The sequence below is a fragment of the Tupaia chinensis genome, unplaced genomic scaffold, assembly GCF_000334495.1.
Source record: "Tupaia chinensis unplaced genomic scaffold, TupChi_1.0 Scaffold000014_1, whole genome shotgun sequence".
NCBI classification, from domain to species: domain Eukaryota; kingdom Metazoa; phylum Chordata; class Mammalia; order Scandentia; family Tupaiidae; genus Tupaia; species Tupaia belangeri.
The window spans coordinates 1,217,946-1,244,073 of NW_006159444.1; the positions used below are offsets into that span (position 1 = coordinate 1,217,946).

Below are 26,128 nucleotides of genomic sequence, written 5' to 3' on the forward strand. Positions count from 1 at the left end.
AATGAGAACTCTTAACAATAACACTTGAGAAATGTTATCCTCAAAGTTTTGTCTGTGCCTGTGGCACTGAAGAATGTGTGAGAGAAAACAACTTTTGAAATAGGTTCTTAAAGCATGAGTAGAACTTTGCAAGGCAGAAAAGAGAATAATAGAACTCAGATGACAGAGAAGAGAGGTTAAATAACAGATGGCATTTCTACATAACTCTGCTACATGTACCACAGGAACCAAAAAGATACCAGTATCTCCAGAGGTTTCTTTCCCCTCACTCTTCTGCAGCTCAGCCCACAATATGCAGCCATGAAGGATCCACAAGTGGCTACAACGTGTATGGACTATAGACTGTACAATAGTAGTAGTCCCAGCTGTTTCTCACTATGGTGTAGAAAAAAGGATATTAACTGGACAAAGAAGGACATATCCTGGGTAAAGAATCCTCATTTCCCACTTGAATCTGATCCCAGTGGTGGGTATCTACTGATCACCCAGCCAGGCTTTGATTTTGCAGAAAAAGCTTTGGTATGTGGTTGTCTAGAGGATGGAGCTGTTGGCTGTCTGACCAATTTCACAAAACAGGAAAGAACAGCATCGCAAAGGACATAGAATCCTCAGGCCAAACGAGGCAGTGGTCCTCAACTTGTTTTCTTCATTTAGAATCTAGACATCGCCAATTCCCAGAACTAGAAATCTCTGCTTAGTTCTTAAGAAAGCAGATGGTATGTTTAGTTCCATAAATACTGGCTTATTTCAATCCACTAGGAATAACACATGCAAATATATGTGTGTGTCTGTGTATACTGAAGTATGTAAGAATAGAAAATACAATGTCTGAAAGAGAATAAAAACAATATCTCCCTTAGTGTCTATCATATATATATCATGTGTGCTTGATGTTCAGTATTCTAGAATAATGCTTTCCGAGTTAAGGAAATAAGTTACACATACATAATACATATAACTACATAATATATACAATATATCATATATAGCTTCATATTATATATGATATATTAAAAGCTGTAATATGTACTTGTAGTGCATAAAATTTATTTTGCTTTCTTTTTAATTATGTCTTATTTATAATTATGTTAAGAAATCATGATACTTCACTTCCAGAATGAGCATTTATTTAAAAAGAACTTACGAGGAATTGAGGTTTACTTTAGCTCTTATTGCAATTAAAATGAAAGTGGTACGGGCCAGCAGATAGCATAGAGACTAAGGCAGCTGGATCTCAGATGAATGACTGCATAGTTCAAATCCTGGACCCCGGGGCTTGAAAAACAAGATAGGTATGTGTCACATGTGTGTCCAAAATCCTGAGAGGAGAATGGAGAAGGAATTGTGGTGTGGCCATGCCCACTGGGGCATGGTTTCTCACTTTCGCTCTCTCTCTTTTTCTTTCTCTGTCTCTCTCTGGTGAACACAGGCACCTTATAGCAAAACTTAAAAAACAAAAAGAAAATTAAAAAAAAAAAAGTAGTGAATTGTGCGATATCGGCCAAAGTATTTGATTGACTCCTTTCGAAACACCAAGAAAGATGCACAAATAAATAACTTTTCCTTGGAGATTACTCAGACCGGGACAGAGAAATGTGAGCACAGAGGCCTTGTACTTTTGAGTAGTTACAAAGGAAGACGTCCGTGCGGTGCATGTCTGATGTCTCTGCTCATCCGCAGCCATCCACGTTGTGGCGCATTTGTTCAACCTGGAGCGCTACTGCTTGAGCCAGTCTGAGGAGGCTGAGGGACTTCTGGCTGCACTCTCCAAACTTGGCAGCACCCCAAATGAGAGCTACCTCAATCCTGTCCGGACCTCCCACACCGTGAGTTTTTGCATGCTAATTTCATCAGGCACACTACATTTTAAAAGCTTTTAATTAAAAAAAAAAAACTGGAGCAAAGACGTTTCTGCCAAATATTAACATCAATTGTATCCTTTTTTAAAAAGTTAATTTTTCTACCATTAATGTTGCTAAGAGATTATGAGCAAAGAGGAAAAGAAGCATATACCATTGAATTAAGATATACCAAATATATATCTAAGCATGACATACAATAGACTTAAAACCCTAATATTTTAAATTTTCAAAGCAGCTCTTGATGAGATATGATTTCACTGCTCTTAGACTCATAAAGGATATGAAGTGTCATCTCAATCCAGGGATTATTTCATTCTTCCATTTCAATTTGCAAATTGTTTTCTGGATCTCTTCTGCCATGCCTCGCCCTTTGGCACACATGTGAACAGTTTGTTTGCCAAATCAGATACCGGGTAAAGTGGCTAATTTCATGAGTCCTGCATGGCTGGTGACAGTTTTAAGGCTAATTCATAAGAAACATTATGAATAAGAAATAAAATGTGTCCAGGTGCTAGCTGCATTAAAAAATCTATATTGACCAAGAAAAGTTTTAAGACAGTACCCTCCAACAATGGGAATTTCTCCATGACTGTCTTAATTTTCCTCATGTAAAACCAATAAAGGAAAATCCAGTCTATTTTGGCAAAGATTCTCCCATGTCATGTCCCCTAATTACCCTAAGATGATTTTCAATATCAGACCATTGATCAAGTTGGGCTTCCTTTTCTTAGCTGACAGCAATTAGAAGCACAAATTTCACAGTTATAAATCAAAACTACAGATGCCCTGAGCACATAGGAATGCCTTTGCTGGTGTTCATTTGGGTTATGACATCTTCTGGGCACCTACTGGGGTTAACGCTTTCCCCCTCTAAGTCCCTGAATATTTATTGCTACCTACACCCAAGAATAAATCTCAACAATTTGAAGGCACTATATAATAAATAGCATTTATTATAAAGACTTTTAAAGCAGTTGAACAAGATAATTAAGCTTCTCCCAAAGCAGTTATTTCAAAATTGTAGCAGCAATATACTACTGTATATGTAGGTACCAATTACGCTCAGGAAACCCTCTAATTTGGGGTACTGGAAGCGAGATGAGTATCAATAACACAGAGTGTACCTTACAGAGCATTTCCAAATGCAATGGGATGGCTTCAGAGGGCACATTGCAACAGGACCCAGCCTATAGATGTGTTGCAAGAGAAAGAAATGGGCATTTGCTTTAATAAGCAAAGAATAATGATTTGAAATTAGCACATTCTAAGATGTGAGTGGATTTCTAAAATGCCTGAGTGTACTTGAAAAGAATTCTTTTCAATGTTTTTGATATATCTCTTTCAATTTTATTTCCACTCTTAGCTCCATGAAAAAAGAAAAAAGAAAAAAAAAAAAGAAATAAACAATGGAGAAGTCCCTGTCCAAATTACCTCCAGATCTCAGATTAGACCAAATTAATGAGGTTTTACTGACAAAAGATAGAGTGCAAATTTATTGAGCTCATGGTAGTCTCAATGATAGTAACACAATGTATGAATACTAATGACTCGGCAAGGATCTGACACTCCCGATAAAAACAAAACGCTGTGATTTATATACTAAAGGCCTATTCATTGCTTCTTGCACTCACAGGTCAGCATTCTGGCATTTTGGTCATATCCTCCAGATAAGAATAGCTGCACCTGTATTGATCACCTAGGATTAGCCCAGCCTTATTCCCGGGCCCCCTGAGGTGGCATGAAAAAATGCAAGTCATGGTCTTTCCAATTAAAAAGCAAGAGAGGGGAGTAACTACCAGGCGAACGGTGTGTACAGCTGCTGTATTGGGAATGCTCCTAAGCGGCCTCTCAAAAATTAAAAATAATAATAATAATGTTTATTAATGTTAAATTACAATTAAGCATGGCAATCTTTATCTTTATTTTTAAAACTACAGCATAAAACTCAGATTTATTTTGTATTTATTTTATCTTAAAATGCCCTTTTCATATAAGGTCCTCATTTTAGTTCACCATAATAATTTTGACATGAAAATGGATTTCTCCAAACTAAAATAAATAGTTACTGAAAAAGCATCTTATGAAATTCCACCAAAACAAATTTCCTTCATAAAATGCAAGGGAAGGGCAGGAGCTCACTGCTTGGGTTGTACCTGCACCCTTGTTGAGACAAGCATGCGCCTGAGTGAAACAGCTGGAATGGCCCCCTGCTTGGACTCTCTAGTATTGATTCTAAACAGGAAAAATGTACTTGGATACTGACATCGTGGTGTTCATTTCTTGTAGAATGCAGCCACCGCGTTGCTAACAACAATAGCGGGTATTACAGGCCTGGTGATCTCTCTGGCTTTGGTCTTGATCATGACATCTTCAACTGAGTTCATCAAACAGGTCTCCTATGAGTTGTTCTGGTACACACACCATGTTTTCATCATCTTCTTTATCAGTCTGGCTATCCACGGAGCAGGGTGAGTCTATTCTATGCTCAGTGTGTTAAGATTTTATCTCTGTGGTTCTCAAAATAACCTTAGAGAAGCCTTTTGATGCGGGAATATGACATGCAGTGACTGAAGGACACACACTATGTGTGGGAAAGCACATTCGCCACAGCAAACCCTTTATCCATAGTCCTGAACAAAGCTACAAAGGTTCTGAAGTATTGTGTTTATTTTTCTAAGAAGACTCTGCTAGTCTTAACGTGTGTATGAGCATCAAGAATTCTAATGAATGCCAGATGACAGCAGATCTATGTTTCATTCAGGACCTGTTTCTGCAACCCGATTGATATGGAATTAGCCAGGGTATATATTTTGAGCACCCAAATTTCACTGCTTCTTAACCAAAACCATCAGCTACGACACCCAGTGTGCCAGGAGGGGACACACCCATGCTATCGATATGAGAGATGGTCAGTCTGGCTGGGATCCAGATCCAGATCCAGCTCTGCTCCTAGTCATCAGCGTGGCCACAGGCAAGCCCTTTAAAATGTCTGGGCCTTAATTTCCCCATCTGACCTCTAGAACTCCTTTTTGCTCAGACATCCCATAAAATTGCTGTTCTGGCATTCAAAACCTGCCAGGCACTGTTAAATCCTTTTCTCAGGAAGCTGGGGTGGCCACCGAATGAGGTATTTGACAGTAAATCATGTGTTCGCTCTCAAATATAATGTTTTCGATTCTTTAGTTTTTGTGCCACAAAAATATTATACTTTAATTTCATTTTTGTATGATTTTTTTTACTTTTTTTAAACTTCTTTTTTAATGGTTGTACATCTCCATAGCACACAATATGATCCTCCAAAAGTATGCATTACATTACTGTCAAATCAAGAATATTACCATTACATCTTTCCCTTTCGAGAATTTTACATTCTTATGTCAAGTACTTCCTCCCTAAGTCCTTCCCACACAGCCATGCTATCAATGCACCTCTCTACAGTGTCTAATATCCACACTTGTCTTCCCTACCATTATATCTTCAGGTCTTTCCATTTCTGTCATAGAACCCAGACATTTGGTATATATTGAGCAAGGACATACAGTGTTTGTCTTTCATAGTCTGGCTTGCTTCACTTAGCATTAACTCTTCTATGTTCATCCACTTTGTATCAAGTAACAGAATTTGTTTTTTATGGCTAATATTCCATTGTGTATATGCACTACATTTTTTTCAGTCATCTGTTCTTGAAAGATTGGGTTAATTCCATGTTTTAGCAATTGTGAATAATGCCACAGTGAACATGGATGTGCAAGTATCTTTCTGACTGAGTACTGTCCTGTCCTTTGGGCAAATACCAAGGGGTAGGATTATTGGATCAAATAGAAGGTTTATTTGTAGATTTTTGAGGAAGGTCCATATTGTTTTCCATAGTGGCTTGTGCCAATTTACATTCTCACCAGCAATGCAGGAGGGTTCACTTTTCACCACAGCCTTACCAGCACTTGTCATCCTTTGTTTTGTTTTGTTTTTGAGAGGTTTTTGCTATAGGGCACGTGCGTTCACCAGAAAGACAAAGACAGAGAGACAGAAAGCGAGAAATCACCCCTGGGGGGACTGGCCATCCCGCAATCCCTTCTCCTCCATTCTTCTCTCAGGATTTGGGCATGCATGCACACGTGCCTGGTGTGAGTTTAAGCCACCAGGTCTGGGATTCGAACTACAGTCAATTATATGGGAGTCCAGCGACATAGCCATTACACCATCTGCTGGTCCTAGCACTTGTCATTCTTTATTTTCTTAATCAGAGCAATTCCTACAGAGGTTAAGGGACATCTCAAAGTGGTTTTGATTTGCATTTCCCTTATGAAAAGAGATATTGAGCATTTTCTATATGCTTTTTAGCCATTCACATGTCTTCCTTAGAAAGTTGTTTGTTCAACTCAGTTGCCCATTTTTATAATTGGGTTATTTGTTTGTTTGCAGATGAGTTATCTGAGTTCCTTATATATTCTGGATATCAATCTCTTATCTGAAGTATAGCTGGCAAATAATTTCTGACACTCTGAGGGTTGCCTCTTTGCTCTAATTATTGTTTCCTTTGCTGTGCAGAAGCTTCTTAGATTGATGTAGTCCCACTTGTCTGTTTTTGATATTGTTGCCTATGCAATATTCTTTAAATATTAATGAATGGTCCTGGACTAACTGACCCATTGCAATCTTTGAACTAGCTTGTCCTTTTTAATTATTTCATAAATTTGAGACCTTTATTGTTCTATTTTACTATTGTCAAAGTATATTTGTATGCACAATTAATTTGACCCTGTCGAATAGACAAGGCATGGTTGTCCCCAGTTCATAAGGAGAAACAGGTTCAGAGGTTTCAAGGACACACTCCCTTTATGCTTAAGCCTTTGAAGAACAGATCACTCTTGCCCTGCTTGGTTTCCCAGCTTCCCAGATGGCCCCAGAATTCCCTCTTCTATGCCCCCTCCTTCTGTGACCACTTCAGAGTGTAGAGGCCCTGATCCAAGGTGAACCCTGTTTCTACACAGCCCTGGGTAAAAGAGCACACAGCCTCAGAAGCTGTGTGACCTGAGAAGTCACTCAGTCCAGTGACCTTGGATCCCATGTGGTCCTCAAAGCAGCTCTTTGAAATCTGCACCTCAGCAAGCCAATTGTCCATTCTAATCTTCCTCCCCACCCTAGATACCCCTTCCTCTTCAGCTCCCCACCCTAAAGTCTATCCATCCCTCTGCTAGTCCTTAGTAACAAGCTCAGTCAACATCTATGCTGCTGCCTGGCCCAAGGCTTCCTATTCTCATACAGTATAAAAGTACCTGTTATGTCTCTTCTAAATGAGGGACTCTCATCCTTCCTTTTTTGTGTTTGAGGTAGGCAGGGCAAATGATGTATATTCCCAGTGTGTCCCATCCCAGAGACAGTCACTCCTACCTTTGCCCCTCTGATTCTGCCTCTGACTCCAGGAGCTGACCCTTGGTCACTGTTTGTCAGGCTCTTCTGATCTACAGGAGTCTGAAAACCCTCTTCACAGGAACCATGTGAGGATCCCCGCGAGTGTCAGTCTAGCATTCCCACCACGAGGCGATTTGAATGGGCAGTGCTTCAGTGGAGATTTTTTTTAATATCCAAATAACATTTCAGACGATGAAATTTTTAGTCATTTTAACCTAGTTGAAAGGCTTATTTTGGGATAAGGGCCTCATTTAATCTTCTCAGCTTGAAGTATTCTACAGCTACTGTTTACAGCAAAAGTAATTTGCAAATTCTATACAAAATGCCAGGTAAAAGTAGGATTATTGAAATGTGTTAAAGCCTATTAATCTTCCTATTATGGGATAGCATAGATGAAGACATTTAAAAGGAAAGTTTTAAAAATTTAAAAAGATACGGCATTTGTAGAATGATCTGAGGCTTCTTTTAGGTGATACAGAGAACACTGCCTGGAGCCTGAGAAAGATGGTGTTAAACTCTACGGGGTCTTTCCTCTGGCCTCCATTTTTTATTCCCCCTTCCTAGGTCTGGGCATTATTTGTATGCCGGAGATTTACAGATGGTCCCGCTCATCTCAGGCAAAGAAATGTTATCAACTTTGGATGACTTCCTTAAAACAGACTGGGACAAAGGCCAAGGTGTCAGCTGGAGCTGTTTCCAAGGGCATTACTGTCCCCTCCTCCCATGTCTTATGATGGGAGAGGGAACATGCTCCTCCACAGGCTACCAAGGACATGAGTCTGCATTATACTAAAGCTTCTCAGTCTCTGAGCACCACGTTTCTCAGTCTCTGAGCACCAAGGAATTGAGCGACTCCCAGAGGGCAAGACCTCACTGTCTTGCACTTGGCTGCCTGGGCACCAGTGGGTAACCCTACAAGCTTGCACCAAGGTACTGCAAAGGTCAGTCAGCCGCACATTTGTGCCAAACACAATAGAGCTGGGTTTCAGGACTCTTCATGCGGAGTTCCATTCACGAGGCTGGCTTTTCCTCTTGCTCCTCAATTTACCAACACCATCTTAAAGACACACTGGGTGGTGGGTTATTTTGACCCTGTCAATTACCTAGCCTGCTAGTGATCACTAGGGAAAAAGAATACCGTTATTCAGAGCGCTTCTTTTGACTTCTTCACTCAGAAACTTCTAAGCACTCAGAAACAAACCAAAAAGGGTAAAAGTTAAATAAATCTGCAAAAGAATCAAATAGTACAAAGTTAGCCAATTAGCCCAAATCAGCAATCAGGAAGAGATGAAACCTAATTAAATTCAACAGTCTACAAAAGGATGTGTTCAAACAATTTGCCTTCATTATGAATTCTCTAATAGAGACACTTTCAATTTAACACAGGATACCGCAGAGGGGCACTTCTTTTCTGAGATCTTCAAAGTTATTCGAAGCTTCTTAAATGCCTGTTTTTAAAGATGCTGAGGGTCATGAGTGACAGCCCCAGTTTCATGAAGCGTCAATGTGATTCCAGAACCCATTGTGAGGATTTATCTGTGCTATCCCAAGACTTTCCAAAGTCAGTTTTGTAATTTTCTTGTTGTTGTTATTGTTGTTAATAACAAGTCAGATCGTTCGAGGCCAAACCCCAGAGAGTCTCCTGCTACACAACGTCACCTTCTGCAGAGACCACTATGCTGAATGGCAGACAGCCGCCCACTGCCCCACGCCTCAATTTTCTGGCAAGGAACCCTCGGTAAGAATGAATTCAGAAGCTTTTAAAAATTACTTTCCCCAAGGTCAGCAGGTGGTGTGGTGGTTAAGGCACTGGACTACCACATGACAGAGGGTACAGTTCCAGTCCCTGACCAGGCCACTTGAAAATCACACCAGGCACGTGTACGTGCATGCCCAAGGTCTCGAGAGGAGAGTGAAGGAGAAGGAGCTGTGTTTGGCCATTCCCCTGGAAGTGATTGCCCACTTTCCCGCTCACTGTCTCTGACTCTCTTTAGTGAATGCAACACCCCTTGTAAGGGAGTAGGGGTGAGGTAGGGGGGCTGCTAAAATAAATAAAGAAATAACTGTCCTCATGGGTAAGATAACTGGATTTTTTATATGCTTCAAAAGAGAACAGCCCATGGGACCAGCAGTTAGCGTAATGGCTATGTCACTGAACTCCCATGTAGTCGACCGCAGTTCAAGACCTGACCCAGTGGCTTAAACTCACGCCAAGCACGTGTGCATGCATGCCCAAAATCCTGAGAGGAGAATGGAGGAGAAGGGATTGCGGTGTGGCCAACCCCCCTGGGGGGTGATTTTTCACTTTCTGTCTCTCTGTCTCTCTGGCAAGCACACACGCCCTGTAGCCAAAAAACAATAAAATAAAATAATAAAGAGCAGCCCATTTTGGCACTAGACGAAGCCAACTCTTTATTAAGTATGGAATGGGTAAATCAAGTATAATTTTTTTTTTTTTAAGTTCAGCTTTAAAATGTGATCCTCCACTTACTTTTCGGTATGGAGCTTTGGTACAGTGGGAGTTCGTAACACATGACAATTTGTGGTGATTTATCAGGGAGAGTTTGCCCTGGGCTTCACCGCTTTCTGCTCTCCCTGTCCCCCAAATAACTGCCTTTCTCATTCTGAGACTGTATGTCATCACTTCCCAAACTTACAAGAACTAACAACCAAATGAGAACTACTTCCTCTTCATAAGCCTGCATCTTTCCTTCCTTCCAATTTCAGAACTGAAAAAAAATTGGGGTGTCCAATGCCTTTACTTCTTGTTCTAATTCAGCACCCTGGAATATTGACAGTGTCAGCCAAGAAGAGACTGAATTAATTTGAGTAGATGATGAAGTCCACAGGTCTCACGATTAAGGTTTCCTGAGTATGTGGCAGTCATTACGGTTGCTGACATAGGGAAATAGAAATAATCTTACCTGGTCTCCTCAGGTATCTCAGAACAGTGCAGACCTTTGGAACAGCTGGGTGATGCATGAAAGAAAATAAATGAAGCTGGAACAAACAAGTTTCCAAAAATATGTAACATAAAAAGCGAGATAATATAGCGTTATTGGAAAAGTCATGACACATTTTTGCACAGAAAAACACAGAAAAATTACATCATGACTTTTCTGACAACCCAATAGTATGGAATAGTTTACAAATAGTGAGGATTTCTTAAATCATCAACCTATGGAAAACACATATGATTGCCAAAAAAAAAAAAAAAAAAAAAAAAACCCTCAAATATATGAAATTAAGCCCTGGATTTTAAAGGCGAAATTACTAGAAAGAATGTCTAAAACTGAGAGAGCTGAATAGATGTGCCCATTAGACTGTGGTTCTTTTAATGGCCAGTATATATTTTCTCTGTCTTAAACTCAACTCTCAGTAGCCACTCTCCCGCCTGCATATTAATGAGGAACATGAATGCCTCTCTAAAAATTTCAGCTACAGCGTCTCCATAAAAAAATCAATAGTCTCCCACGCCTCATGAATACAGACCAGGGCCTGCTCCGAGCAGCATATGCTGACGTTAATTATCATTAAGAGGGGGGAATTCACCATCTCTCTGTTACCTCTCCCCTGCTACACCTCCTTGCACACCCAGACTCACAGTGTCACTCTGTCCCATTATTTTTCATGGATCCTGATTCAAAGCGTGTGTGGGCTGGGCAATTACCGCTTGGCTGAACCTTACGGTGTTCTCTCTGATGTCTTACAGACACTGAATCCGAAAGGCATCCCAAGGACAGGGAAGGGTTCCCGCGCTTCACTGCACCACATCTACCCGGCCTTTGCAAGATACATTGCTTCCTCTTTGCTTCTCTTGGTGCATTTTCATGGTGCTTTTATCAATCGAGTATTTATCAACTCACCTTCAGTGGTGCACAACTCTGGATATTTGGACAGAGAATGCTTTGTACCTCACTTCATAAAAAGATGAACAAACCAAAGGAACCAATTATACCTTGCAAAACCCAGCTCCCTCACCTGCCTGATGACTCCACTTTGTTTCACACTCACCAACATATGCGAGAGTTCAGATTCCAAAACTGCTCATGCAATCTAGTTGCAAAAGCTTCCTGGAGGGCAGTGGGTGATGTGGCAGTTGAGGTACTGGACTCCCATATGGCCAATCACGGTACGAGTCCCGGACCCAGAGACCTGAAACTCACATCAGACATGTGTTACATGCATGCCCAAAATCCCAAGAGGAGAATGGAGGAGAAGGGATTGCAATATGGCTATCTCCCCTGGAGGGTGGGAGGACACTTTTTTTTCTCACTGTCTCTCTCTGTCTCTCTGGCAAGTACATGTGTTTTATGGGGAGGAAAAAAAAGCTGTCTGATTCTGTTTAGCCAAAAACCTTATTTCATTTAACTATGACATCAACAAATAATAACAAGGCTGGCTCTTTTTAATTACTAGGGAATGATGCTCGTGGTAAAGGGGAAACCTTTACCTGAGGTGGAGTCAATCCCGGGGACTTCCTTAGAGTGGCTGCTACATGCCTGGTGCTGCACTAGACACAGTATTCAGCATTGTGGGTCCTGCCCCAGGAGATCTTATTGCTAGAAAAAGAGGCTATTCATAAACACACACATAAAGTAAAATCAGAGCCAGCATGTTCTTATTTTCTGGTAGGAATGAAAAGCCAGGAGTGAAAGTGAAGGAAACAAGTTTCATTACTGCTGCTTTTAAATCAACAGTTTTATTTCTATCATAAAATACTCACTGTAACATGACTTTCTGAGCATTTTTGAAGAAGAAAAAAAATAGATCTAAGAATTTATGGAGTATTTTAACATTAAAGAAACTCAGGTACTAAAATAAGTCTGCCTGCTATTTAAACGGGGAAATTGAGGTCCAAGGGGTTTTGACTTCCCTTTGGTCACAAAGGGCATTTTCACAAAGCCACGTCAAAAACCTGAGCTCCTGGAGCCAGCTAATGGCGAAATGGTTATGTCGCTGGACTTCCACATAATCAACCATGGTTTGAATCCCAGACCCAGTGGCTTAAAGCTCACGCCAAAGGCACATGTGTGCATACCCCAAATCCCGAGAGGTGAATGGAGGAGAAGGAATTACAGTATGGCCAACCCCCTTGGGAATGATATCTTGCTTTCTGTCTCTCTGTCTCTCCAACAAGTACAAGTACCGTATAACAAAAAAACTAAAAAAAAAAAAAAAAACAAGCTCTTAGTTCTGTGGCCATGAACTGTCTTCTGCATCCCCAGTCCCATTTGCTCTGAATTTCTGGCTTTTCTTCCAACGCCCATTTGCCAGCTCTCCCCTGCCATCTACAAGTGCACACCCCAACATTGCGCGGAAGAAACCTGAATAATAATTTTCTCCAACTCTTTTCCATTTTACAAAATGGACAATTTGGAGCCAGCAGATGAAGTGGAGATGAAGGCAGCTGGATCCCACATGGCCAACTGCACGGTTTGAGTCCCAGACCTGGCAGCTTGAAGAACACGCCAGGCACGTATGTGTGCATGCCCAAAATCCTAAGAGGAGAATGAAGGAGAAAGGGTCAGGTGTGGCCACCCCCCTGGGGGGATGTTTTCTCACTTTCCCTCTCTCTGTGTCTGTCTCCTACAAACACATACTGCCCTAGAGCAGAAACAACAAAGAAAATAAAAACAGAAAAATTTAGCAGAATAAAGCCCAAGCAAGGTGTGCCTAAAAGAACAAGATGAGGGATGGCAGACCTGAGACTAGAACTCAGATTTTCCGACACCAGTCCCAGCTCCCTTCCCCTCACGTCTCCTCCTGGTCTGGGCCACGGCCTCCTTGTCTTTACCTGCTCCTAGCTATCCTAATCAGCACTGCCTGGACTGTTTCCTAATACTCGTCTTTGGCCATATGTCTCCTTCACTCCATGACTTCCAGGGGCTCCAGGAGTGTCACAGTTTCAATAAAATGGACAACTCCTCCTGGAGCAATTTCTATTCCAGAGCAGAGATAGAGCTGAGCATAAATAGTTTACATTCTGCTTCCTGACTAACCATAGGGGAAAAAAATAATAATAATCCATTTTATTTCAGCAACATGAAAAAAAGAGAAATCATGGCTGACGTGACACCACCAAAACGAACTGTATGGTATCCCGAACGTTCTAAAATGGGTGTGGAAGATTATTTGTAAAAATGCGTGAAGACTAAATGAGTGATTTTGCAAATCCTTCTCTACACAACTCCCCAACCCCAAAAAAAAAGAAGAACTGCATTCTCACTATCATTTTTATAACTCTGCAAGCCAATTCTCCAAATGCTTTTCTGGTTCATTCAAGTGTAGCCTCGGGGTTCCCTTGGTGCAACCCCATCCTTCACGACCACCTCTTTTGCATTTTCCCTTACTCTAGCCATCCTCTGCACTCACTCACAGCACAGGGACAAAGGTCTTATTCTCTCTGCTGTTCTGAACATGTTCCTGGACCCCTCTGAGGCAGAAAAAAATAAGTAGGTCAAATTGCTTTGTGTTGCCTGCATAAATCCAGCCTTGATCGAGCAAACAAGGGGACCCAGGGAAAAGAAGCAGAGACAGTGATGTAGGTGAGAAGTGCCATGCAGACAGACCCAAGAATAAATAAGACAAAGACAGGGAAATTGGGAAGGATAGCTCCAAAGAGGTAAAAACAATGCTGACAAGCTGATGACCTGTCAACAGAGCAGCAAAGCCAGACAGCCAGTTAAGGGAGCAGTGGGCAGAGGGGTCACTGAACACCTGAGTTCAAAGGGATGTGACGCCCTGCCTGCTCCCAAGACAGCATTGAGGAAGAGGCTGTAGTAGACCCAGAACACCTCAGAGAAAGTTTAGGAACACTATGAAAGGCTTGTGCTGCAGTCCTGGCGCTCCGTGACCTATTTCTGTCACCCTGGACAAGACAGACCCAATCTCAGAATGTCAGGTTTTTTCTTCTTGAGAAGAATTATGCTAGGGGACAGCAGATGATCACAGTTATGTTGCTGAACTCCCACATGGCTGACCGTGGTTTGAGTCCTGGATCTGGTGGCTTGAAACTCACACCAGGCACATGTGCATGCATGCCCAAGATCCCGGGAGGATAACAGAGAAGGGATTGCAGCATGGCCATCCCCCTGGGGGATGATTTCTCACTTTCCCTCTCACTCTCTCTGTCTCTCTCTGTCTCTCTCTCTCTCTGTCCAGCGAGCTCACACACCCTAAGGCAAAAACCTCTTAAAAAAAGGCGGCGGGGTGGGGGGAACTAGGCTAGATTTTCAAAAACCCTCAACGTCCTAAAATTCAATGAACTCCTGAATCTCTAACGTTTTGTAAAATGAGCCTCAGTCCCATTGTTAGTGTGGGACAGATCGAAGCATGATCAGACAGTGAGTGCTCCAGGGAGGTAGCCCTGGTTCCTGGAAAGAACTCAGAGCTGGCTGGTCAGACACAAGAGAGCTCCCCTCTAGACTGGACAGCTCATTACCTTAATGACCCAGACGGTCTTGCTGGGATCATTATTTTGACCTTACCAAGCTTTAGTTTCCTCTTCCATAAAGGAAAGATGCCATGCGCCTCATGGGATTGTCTGATGTCAGACCGAATATGTCTTCAAGAATATTCAGGTCCCATTCCTTCCTGTTCACCGGAGGAAGGTTCCTAGTATACACCGCATCTGGTGCCAGATAGCCTGCTGGGAAATTGATCATCCCTAAGGCAGAGTGCATTCGTAAAACGTTAACTCAGTACCTGACGTACTGAGGATGGAGATTCACCCACACGTCTCCACCTAATTACTGAGACTTTTGTTCTGGGTCTGTAATTTTAGATTTAGGGTTCTAAGAAACTGATTCCATGACTTGTCCAGGAAATACCAGGATGTGTGTGTGTGTGTGATTCAGACAGACCCCTAGTAGTGATGCATTGTAGAGCAAAGAAATTACTGTTTGAAATTTTTAAATTTCCTTTCTCATGTCCTGTGTTGGCTGAGTAATGTAGCTTTGTAAGCCTTTGACCCTGGCTGAGTTTGGGAGCGTTTATGACCCTATCATATGTAACATAAACATCAATCTGCTTTCTTATTTCTTGCAAATTCAATTATTTCTAATTACATAAAGGCATCATTGATCAAGTAAGCATAAAAACCAATATAGAAGAGTTTAATCTCTGAAATAAGCTTGTAGACTTCAAGGCATAATTGAATGTTATAGTATTTAATACAAGGAGACATCTTTGTTGTTGATAACCTGCCCAGAGTTAAAGGAAAATATCTAAACCCCATCGTGTTATGTATTGATTTGGTTCAAATTGAAAATATTTGGATTCTGTTTTCATTTCCTTTTCCTCTCTGTCTCTGCTGCTCTCTGCAGGCTTGGAAGTGGGTTTTAGGCCCCGTGGTCTTGTATGCATGTGAGAGAATAATTAGGTTCTGGCGATTTCAACAAGAAGTTGTCATTACCAAGGTATGCATGTAGCTTTATATCTGAATAAAAGCCTGAGCATAGATGAAAATTTTTTATTAGCCCAAGTTTTTAATTTGCCATTTTTATTGCAGAACTGTCTGTAATTTAGAGGCTCATCTTCTGTTCTAATAATTGCTTGTATCCTGAGCATCTTTTAGTGTGACTAATTTCACTGAAGGCAGAGATCAGGGCTCCAGACTGGTACACAGAATTCTGATAACGGTTTACAGCTCAGCACTGGCATTATCCATATTTGTCTTCATTTCACTTTCTCTCCGGGGGAAAAGGCAGGGCAGTGAGGATACTCTACATTGGTCAAAATCACCTCCACCACACAAAGCCACAGACTTTGCAAACACGCAGACATTATATGAGCATTTTCAAGCAACATATACTCTCTCACCTGAGCTACTGAGCAGAGGATGGGGAAATGGTCGCTACAGGACACAGGGTCAGGCCAGCCCTGTAGGGCAGTGGTTAAATGCTATACAATGGGAGGTGGGTTTCACATGGCCGGCTGTGGTTCAGATCCCATCCAGGCAGCTTGAAAAACAGACCAGGCGGGTGTATGTACACACCCAAATTCCTGATGGGATGGAGAAATGGAGGAGAAGAGAGAGCAGTGTGGTCACGCACCCCTGAGGGCTGCTCGCTCCTGCATGCTCTCTCTCACTCTCTCGCTCTCTCTCTCTCTCTCTCTCTCTCGTGACCACACATGTCCTCTGGCAAGAAAAAAAAAATGCAAGCACAGGGCCAGTAGAGAGCCTGTGGACTCAAAATGGAGAGGAAGGACATAACCAAAGCTCTGCCTGACGAGTGTGGTGCTCCATGGTGGGGTCTGCCCAGCTTGTTATCCACACTCACAGCTGTCTAGGTTTTGCCTCATGCCAGAGGAAGGCAGAACCAGATAAACCGAGACCCAAAAAAGGACGCTGAAAGGTATCAACGGCTTTCTCTCCAGTTTCACAAATGTCCAAGGAGAGAGTCTCTGTAAACAAAACCTGTTCCACTTTGCTAATGTAATTCTACCAGAACGTACTATCTCCTTAACTGCTCTATGAAAGCAGGTATACAGAAATCGCTTCATATTTCTGCATTAAGCTGTTTCTGTGGTGCTGTGTTTAAGTTAAGCACCAGAAGCTGTCAGGCTCTATCAAAAGCCAGACTGTAAAACTTCAGAAACCTTCTAGAGCTGTTACTAGGGAGACCATTTAACTGCAGTATCAGAACAAATATCAGGAGGAAGAGGAGAGACTTTGAACTAATGATGAAAATGCGGAGGGATTCTATTTTTGAATGGATAAAGACTGCCAGTGTCTCAGTTCTAAAGTTCGCTCCCTTATACACCACTTGCTACCAAAAGAAGACAGGGGGACCGGGAAAGACTTTTCAGAAAACAAGATGAAAGTCTAAGAAGAGAAATGAGTTCTTTCCCTTTGATAAACAGCAAGGTATAGTGTCCATATGAAAGCAACGAGTCCATGCAGAAGGCCCGCCTGCACCTGAAGCAGGGCCCAGTCAAGACACTGGCTGAGACTTAATGAAACCAGAAGAAAACCAAACGAACACCCAAAACACTTAGAGTGCATTTGAAGATTGTTCACTTAACATTAAGAACTAAAGGGGTTAATTCCCAAGGGACGGAGCCGAGATGTAGATAATTTTAAAAGGCAACAGGCTGTTCCTAGATTAACAGTGTGGACGTGCTGGGGTGACTATTTTAATTGCTCTAAGCATCGTTAAGTGCCACGCTCTGTTCTCTTGGAGCGGCCTGCTGAGCTATGGAAAAGCCTGGCCACTTGAGGTGTAGAATCACGTACCGGGTACCTCACTGCACCTGGGTGCAGCTACCCACATTTCAAACCCAGTGCTTGGTAGGAGATGAGCTTCATTCTTTCTCAAGTTGCAAACCCAGACATGAAAGTGGCGGCAAGTATCATTGGAAGCTCATAGTAAACAGTATATGCAAATTATGCCTCAAAAGAGCTGATTTAAAATTTTGAAAACCTTTGATGGAATGAGGACATTTTCTTATGATTTAAGTGGAATAAAAAAGACAATTCTCCTGTTCTAATTCAGGTGGTAAGCCATCCCTCCGGAGTCCTAGAACTTCACATGAAAAAGCGTGACTTCAAAATGGCGCCTGGGCAGTACATCTTCATCCAGTGCCCGTCCATCTCCTCGCTGCAATGGCACCCCTTCACCCTGACCTCCGCACCGCAGGAGGATTTTTTCAGTGTGCACATCCGGGAAGCAGGAGACTGGACAGCAGCCTTATTTAAGGCCTTCAGGGCGGAGGGACAGGCCCTCCGGGAGCCCTGGAGCCTACCAAGGTGAGAACCTATTTCCTTTGTATGTATAAGACACAACATTATGAAACCTGGTATTTGAATGCATCAACATTCTACCAAAGTCAGCAATATCTTCATCGTAGATTGTAAATGGAGTTTGTTGTTTACATTTGAGAATCTACGTAAAAGGTATAATTTAGGGGCCAGCTCCTTGGCACAAAGGTAATGTGCTAGTCAAGAGAAGCTGGATCCCACATGGTGGCCACTGTTTGGATCGTTAGCCTCGTCAGCCTGATACTGCTGGGCACATGCACAGGTGCCCAGGATATCATGGGCTGAAAAAACCAGGTGAGGAAGATCGTGGTGTGACCAGACCCAGTGGAGGGTGCCTCTCTCTGTCTCTCTCTCTCTTCCTCTCCCTCTCTCTCCCTCCCTCTCATGTGCATGCACTTATGTTCTATCATTTTCTAAAAAGTATATGGGATCAGCAGGTGGCATAATGGTTACATTGCTGGACTGTTGCACAGTCAACCGCGGTTTGAGTCCCAGACCCGGCGACTTAAAACTCATGCCGGGTGCATGTGTGTGCGTGCCCAAGATCCCTTAGAGGAGACTGGCGGAGAAAGGATTGCAGCATGACCACATCCCATCAGGGGGCTGATTTCTCATTTTCTGTCTCTCTGTCTCTGTCTCTCAAGGAAGTTTAAGTGCCCTATAGCAAAAAATCTTTCTAAAAAGAAATCATTTTAATAAAAGTATAATTTAGTGAACTTCCAGGAGAAGCAAGTATGTTTTCCATAAATATATATATATTTTTTTTTCCCAAAGGTAGGTGAGGATCAAGGAAGAAGCTTTTACTTGGCTAATTCTATGCAGTTGGTAATGAATAAGACAACTCTCTGAACTTTTCTCTCTCAAAGTCTAATTTTTTAGAATATATTGGTAAATATTGTAAACTTTGGTCTTCATAAAAAAGGATGCTTGCTTCTGGGTCCTCTTCGTATATGGACATTAGTCGTGCCGGATTTAGGGGCCCACGCTACTCCTGTATGATGTCATCTTAAATTGATTCCTTCTATCTGCAACCCTATTTCCGAATAACGTCAAGTGCTGAAGTGCTGGAAGTTAGGGCTTAAGCACAGCCAGCAGGGGGCGCAGTGCAATCCACACACCTGCCCAGGGAAGCCTGGGTTCGTGACAGAAGTCTGGAGGTAAATTACCGCCCCTTGGGTCTTTTCTGTAAACAATGGCTTAGTGTTGATTCCCATTCCTACTACAAGACTACCCGAAAGCAAACAGAGCCCATAGTTAGGGCCCGGCTTCCTCATCTACTCGGCCCTTCAGCCCTGCTTCCGCACACACCGTGCAGGCTCTCCTCCGTGTTTTGTCATTGCTGTTCCCTCCACCTGGAAGGCTGCTCCCCAGATTTGTACTTGGTCCGCCCTCTCCTCCTCAGGTCTCAGCTCAAACATCTCCTAGTGAGGCCTTTCCTTTCACCGCACATGAAAAAACCCCAGCCATTGCTCAGTAGATAAAGCTGTGCCTGGCTTTATCTGCACTACTATTCACCACCCAGCACGCTAAATATGCACTTGTTTGTCAGTGTGCTATCTCCCACACACAAATGTAAGCTCCATGTGAAAGGCACTTTGTCTGCTTCGTTTTAGCATTCCCAGTGCAGACAAGAGGCCCAGCCTTAGCAGGCACTCAGCAAGTAGGCATTCAATGAATGAAAATGATTGTCAGAAACAGTGCATCCTCTGCTTAATTGTTCAGTTGGTTTGCCCTCTGCCTTTCCGGGTGGGCAGGCATATTTATTAGCAGTAGAGGCTCCCCAAAATCTAGAATTTGTTTAAATCTTGGATATATGAAGAGTCAAAATTTTATTGGACTTCTTGGACAATTTTATACTTCAACATTGTTTTAATTTAGAATTAAATTATCCACATTGGAGAACGCACCATATATTCTTGCTTCAGACTGAGAAAAGATTTAATTCAGTCCCAGGAATCTGTGAGGCAAGAGGGAGGGAGGAGGCCAGGCCAAAGAGCAAGCAAGGAAAGGCTGTCCTCAGAGCCCAACCAAAGGGAGAGACTTCGGATTGTTTAAAAGACTGTACCTTCTGATGTTAACAGGGGGAATTTCTGAGTTGATCCTACTACAGTTTTTCAAGCCACTTTTCCTGCTGCCCAGAGGCAGGGCCTCAGTGTTACATACAGTGGGTCCAAAGCCCAACCTGGTATAGGACCACAGAGAATGTTTGTAACACTGAGCCTGAGTTTTCTTCATCTGGAAATGAAGACGACAATGACAGAACCTAACACTGGGTTTAAGAATATAAGTTACAACCCATATAAAGTCTTAGCGAAATGTGTAGTAAGTATTCAAAAGAAATAAGCTTCAATGATTATTAGAAAAATAAGAAAGGTTGCCCACCTCAGAGATGACAGCAAAGTGATGATCAGACGAGTCAACAGTCACCAGTTCAGAGGATGAGACTGAAGGTTAACGGGGTTAGAGAAGGGAGGGACAGCTGACCACTGACTGCAAGGAGCCCTGGATACAGAGGCTGGAAAGATGAGCCATTTTCTAAGCTGCATTACTACAAACTCCGTGTCAGAATTGAGGGGGAAATAGCAGAGTAAACTTGATAAAGAACTTGGGCAAGGGGCAGCCCCTGTGTCACAGTGCCAGCACTAGGTCCTCAAGGCTGGAAGCCACGCAGCAACCTGGGTTCAGACCCCTATGGTCAACCCGGAAACACACCAGCTATCCATGTAGATCCTGAGGAGCTGCAACATGACATGACCCTATCAAGGGTCTCTCCCTCATTCACATGCTCTCATGCAGTCCTATGGTCAACCCGGAAACACACCAGCTATCCGTGTAGGCCCCTGAGATCCTGAGGAGCTGGAGCACTGGGGGAAGGGGACTGCAACATGACATGACCCTGTCAAGGGTCTCTCCCTCGTTCACATGCTCTCATGCAGTTTTCTCTATCACTATAAAAGAAGGATTTTGTGCCAACGAAGTCAATGAAGATTGTGTGAAGTCTTTAGAAATGGAGAAATTTTGACCCCTCCAAAAAACAATTGGGGTGTCCTGATAGCTACAAGCAACTATTTAAAGGCCTGACATGCAGGAAAGGAAAAAGACCTGGAATATGCTTCTCAGGAAGGCAAAAGGCCAGAGTTGTCAGAGGCAGATTTCAGTAAGACAGGTGAAAAAATTGTCCAGTAATTGAACCAAGCCTAAAGAGGACAAGGTGGCCTGCAGTTTGATGTCAGAATATGACCAGTTATCAGAGAGAAGGAAGGGCCACTGCATTGGCAGGGAAGTTGGAATATTTTCTCCTGTCACGTCGAATTTGGATTCTCAATTCTAATTATGTAGAAATGTATTATATATTTCTATGGATTATGTAACACAATTCTTCTTTGGATTTAGTTGATATCTTTTTAAATCAGTATCAAATAAATTCCTAATATGACTAATTATAAAAACAATTAACAATAAGACATTTTAATCCACTGACAATTTTTTCTTTCTCTCAATTTTTTTTTATCTAATTATTTATAAAATAATCTTCACTGGGCTAACATACTAACCCTTCCTGGTTAATGGCCTTTTATTTTTATTCTTCCATTTCCATATATCAATATGTAATAAAGCCTTATTAATTAAGATTAACTTGAGGAGCATTCGTTTGAATTATTAGAAAGTCTGGCATATGGAATATTTAAAAATAAATCCAATTGAACTTTCATGAACACAGAGCAAAACCCAAATGGGCCAACCTCGTGGAGTGCCTTCAGCAGACACCCTTAGGGAATGGTTCTGAATAACTTAGAACCCTTTTAATTAGCATATCTTTGTTCCTATGTAAATGTGTGCTTTTGGAACAGTTGAGGTTATTTAATACAGCCTGCTGACTGAAATATTTTAAACCTTCCCTATAAAATTCATTCCACAAATTGTTACTGAACAGCTTCCTGGTGGAGTGCCGGAGAGGCACCAGGCTACCATGGGTGTAGAGGCAGGCCTGGCTCCTGCGGACCTAGCAGTCTAGAGACCAAGACAGACAGGACCCAAATCATCACACACAAGAAAAAACAAATGTTCCAACTGCAGTGAGGACTACAAGGGAGGGTACCTGGTGCTCTCAGTTATATAGGAGGAGACATAAGGAGTCTAAGGAGTCCGGACGACTTCCCTAAGTAAATACTAATTAGGAGGAGATTGAATGGAAGGGTAACTCAGCCATATAAGAGGAGAGAAGAGAAATTAGGACAGAGGATTTCCGCATGTCCAAAGTGTCACAGCAAAGGTCCTGGGAGAGAAAGGGGTATTGTATATGTTAGGAAAATTAAAAATAGAAAGGAAAATGGTACAAAAGAAAAAATAAGTAAAAGCTAGTGTGTGGAATTGGTGATGAGAGAGAACATACATGCATGTGTTAGGGACCATCATATGTTCAATGAATATGCTTTATTCTTGCAAAGAAAGTTGTTAAGAAAAGACAAAGCAGGGCCAGCAGGTAGCGTGGTGGTTAAGGTGCTGGATCTCCCATAGCCAAATCCAGGTTCGAGTTTCAGACCCAGCAGCTTGAAAAACACACCAGGCGTGTGGGCACGCATACCCAAAATTCCAAGAGGAGAATGGAGTAGAAGGGACCGTGACATGGCCGTCCCAGCTGGAGAGTGATTTCTCAAATTCCCTCTCTCTCCATCTCTCTTTCTGGCAAGAGCACTCCCCTAAAACAAAACAAAATGAAACAAACAAAAAAAGAAAAAAAAAATCCATACCACCGCTCGCCTAATGATCAAATTTTGAGTCAACATCATCTGAAATAATGGATTTTAGAAGTTCCACATACCTGACAAATTATTTCCAAATTATATGTATCGCAAACGAATGGCTTCCATTAGACTGAAATGATATAAATATGCTAAGGTGTGTGACCAAATAAATGAAAACAGGGGAATTACATTAAGCAAAGGGAAGATAAGCCTTCTAAGCCACCTGGATGTTTTTGGGTTTTTTCTCTGATGGTGGCTGGTTCCTGCTGGTAGGGCGTGTTCCACCAGCCTTTGGGATGCCGGGAGCCCAAACACAACACACTTCTATGAAAAGTGTGCCATGTGCAAGAGGTGGGAGCCATAAGGCTTTTTCCGTGAACGGCGCTGGGGCCATTACTAATGGGTTGTCCTCGCATAAGGCGGGTGTGATAGCCTCACACTAAATCCAGGGTGTCCCCAAGCTCAGGGCCAGCCTCTCAAGACACATTTGCAAACACATCCCCGGAAGAGCACTCAGGGATGGGGATGACGCGGGTAGCAGGTGGCATAATAGTTACGATGCTGGGCTCCCCCATGGCCACCTGTGGTTTGAGCCCTGGACCTAGCAGCTTGAAAAGCATGCCAGGCACATGTGTGTGCATGGCTGGAATCCCAAGAGGAGAAAGGAGAAGGGATTGTGGCATGGCCATTCCCTGCTAGGGGTGACTTCTCCTTTTCCCTCTCACTGTCTCTGTCTTTCTCCAGCGAGCACACACACCCTATAGCAAAAATAAATAAATAAATAGCGAGCATTGGGTTGAGATGGCTTTGTGTTTCCAAGCAAGGGCTCGATCTGAGGTCACACAGGCTGCACTCTGATTTCAGGCTGGCAGTGGATGGGCCATTTGGAGCTGCCCTGACAGATGTGTTTCACTATCCAGTGAGCATGTGCATCGCGGCAGGAATCGGAGTCACTCCCTTCGCTGCACTTCTGAAATCTATATGGTACCGATGCTGTGAGTTGCAGACCGAGCTGATGCTGAGCAAGGTATGGAAAAATCATTAGTTCACCCTTCCATGAACTAAAAGGTTCGATGTCCTTATATCTATCATCTGCCGATTCTTGGGGAGGATTTTAATTAACTATGAGGGATAAACTCAAGGATCCTTAACTATACTTATGTTCTTAAAAATCTCCATTCAGTATTACATTTATGAGTAGGGTTATGTCTAATCTTGTTAAAGATGACAAGACATAAATTTTATTGCTTCATTGCCATTACAGGACATGTAATTGCTCATCTCAATAAAATATGGACAGGCTGCAAATGGCTATGTGAGTGGCCTGCAGCTAGTGATATTAGCAGGAGCCTTCTTCTCCTTGTTCTCTTTAGTGAATACCATGGTTGCAAGCGTCCAATTCGATATCTTCCTCTCCTAGATACAAGGTCTTAGCAAGAAGCCAGAATGCCACAGTTGGATACTTACTGGCTACCCACTGCTCTGAATCTTCCTGTTGTCATTTCTTGGGTGTTCTCTGACTACACTCCTTTAAGATTTCTTTTATTCCTTTGTCCTGTCTAGAAACTTCATTCCATGCTTTGATCCTCTCAGGACCCGCACAGGCGCTAGGGCAGCAGTAGAAAAGAAGCCGTGACAGCAGGCATGAACAGGGAGCCAGGCAAGCCTGGCCCGGTCTTGGTCTGCTCCTTTTGTCCCTTGGCAACATTTGGGCTGCAGTTTCTTTACTAGCAACGGAAAATGCTTCTCTTAGTCCATTAGTGTGGCTGGAGCCGAATACCTGAATTGGGTGCTTTATAAAGAGGCTGATTCGGCTGACCATTGTGGTGGGTGGAAAGTCCAGAAGTATGGTGCCGGCATCTGCTCAGCTCCGGTGAAGGCCACGTGTTGTTTCACTTCGTGGCAGAAAAGCAGAAGGCCCAGGGCGATGAGAAGAGTTGAGCAGGCCAGGCTTGCGTTATCACAACCCACTCTGGCAGGAACTAGTTAGGCAGAATTCTGTCTTTCCCGGGGAAAGACATTAGTCTGTTCCTGAGGGATTTGCCCCATGTCCCAGGTGCCTCCCACTAGGCTCCGCCTCCCAGCACTCCCACCCCGATGATCTTAACCCTAAATCACCTCCCAAAGACTCCACCCCTCAATGCCAATGTCAGATTGAGTTTTCACTCTTAATCCCATCGCAACCATTTCGCACATGAATTATGGGGGGTTGCACATTCAAACCATAGCACAAGGCAAACAAAACAGTTACTGTCTTGTGTATTTGTACCTTGTATGATGTTTTGTTATGGTTTCTTTCTTTTTGAAAGATTTATTTTTCATTTTATTTATTATCATTATTCTTCAATTTTAACCACAGAGAGACAGAGAAAGAGAAAGAGAGAGTGAGAAAGCAAGCCACCAGGTTAAGGAGTTGAACCATGGCCAACCAAGGCCAGCGCCTCAACCACCACACCACCTGCTGGCCCCCTGTTATGGTTTCTAATGATTTCTCTTGCTGTCTACCAAGGAAAACCTCCTCCTGAGGTGCTCATTGCCCTGTGGTCTCCATTACATGGAAAAGCACATCACGCTTCACATAGACATGGCAGTGGGTAGTGCGTCTCATTCCATCCACTTACTCACTAATGAGTACGTACTCGGCACCTGCTATATGCCAGGCCCTCTCATTCTCACATGAAAAACCCATCACTTTCCTCACACCCAACACACATCATCTCTCCCTTCTCTTAACCTCAATGACTCCTTTGCTGTCCTGTTATATCATGTATTTTTCTTTCCGATATTTAGATTCACAAAACATCTTATTTTTCTTAAGAGACTGGGAGCTCCTTTACCGTGGCTTCTCTGGATACCTCCAGACCCTATATAGATATAGACATTCTATAAATACTGAAAGGAATCAGTTGAGTAAATAAACATCTAGGGGACCAAAAGACTAAATAATGGCATTATAAGGATAGAGGAAAGAATCAGTTTTCCCTACTACACTCAGCAATTGACAAGGAACCCTTCTGCCACCCCACATACCAAGCAGTTCTGCAGAGGATCCTGCAGGGGACATGAGCGGGGTGTCCTCTAATTCCAACCAGTTCTGACACTGTCTACCTGGAGCTGGCCTCAGATTCCACAGCTTGAGGGCTTGTCCCATCAGAATGCCCTCCGTCCTCACACTGGGGTCAATGATTTTGCTAAGTGGCTTGCCAAGTTCATGGAAACACCTCACTTAAATGTACCTATTTGTTAAAAATAATACTTAAGATGATACAGATAAACAGCCAGACAGCAGAGACACACAGGGTTTGACATGGGAGAAGGAGCACAGAGCATCCATGCTTCTCAGG

General features: G+C 42.7%; 1 protein-coding gene across 1 annotated transcript in view; it reads left to right on the plus strand.

The window, feature by feature from the left end:
- NOX3 (NADPH oxidase 3) overlaps window positions 1–26,128 on the plus strand; it is a 67,184-nt gene that overhangs the window by 11,957 nt on the left and 29,099 nt on the right. The window contains exons 5-10 of the mRNA XM_006139976.1: window positions 1,681–1,826; window positions 4,149–4,330; window positions 8,883–9,012; window positions 15,602–15,694; window positions 17,774–18,027; window positions 23,649–23,811. Coding sequence (XP_006140038.1) covers window positions 1,681–1,826; window positions 4,149–4,330; window positions 8,883–9,012; window positions 15,602–15,694; window positions 17,774–18,027; window positions 23,649–23,811 — 968 coding nt within the window. The remainder of the gene's footprint in view (window positions 1–1,680; window positions 1,827–4,148; window positions 4,331–8,882; window positions 9,013–15,601; window positions 15,695–17,773; window positions 18,028–23,648; window positions 23,812–26,128) is intronic.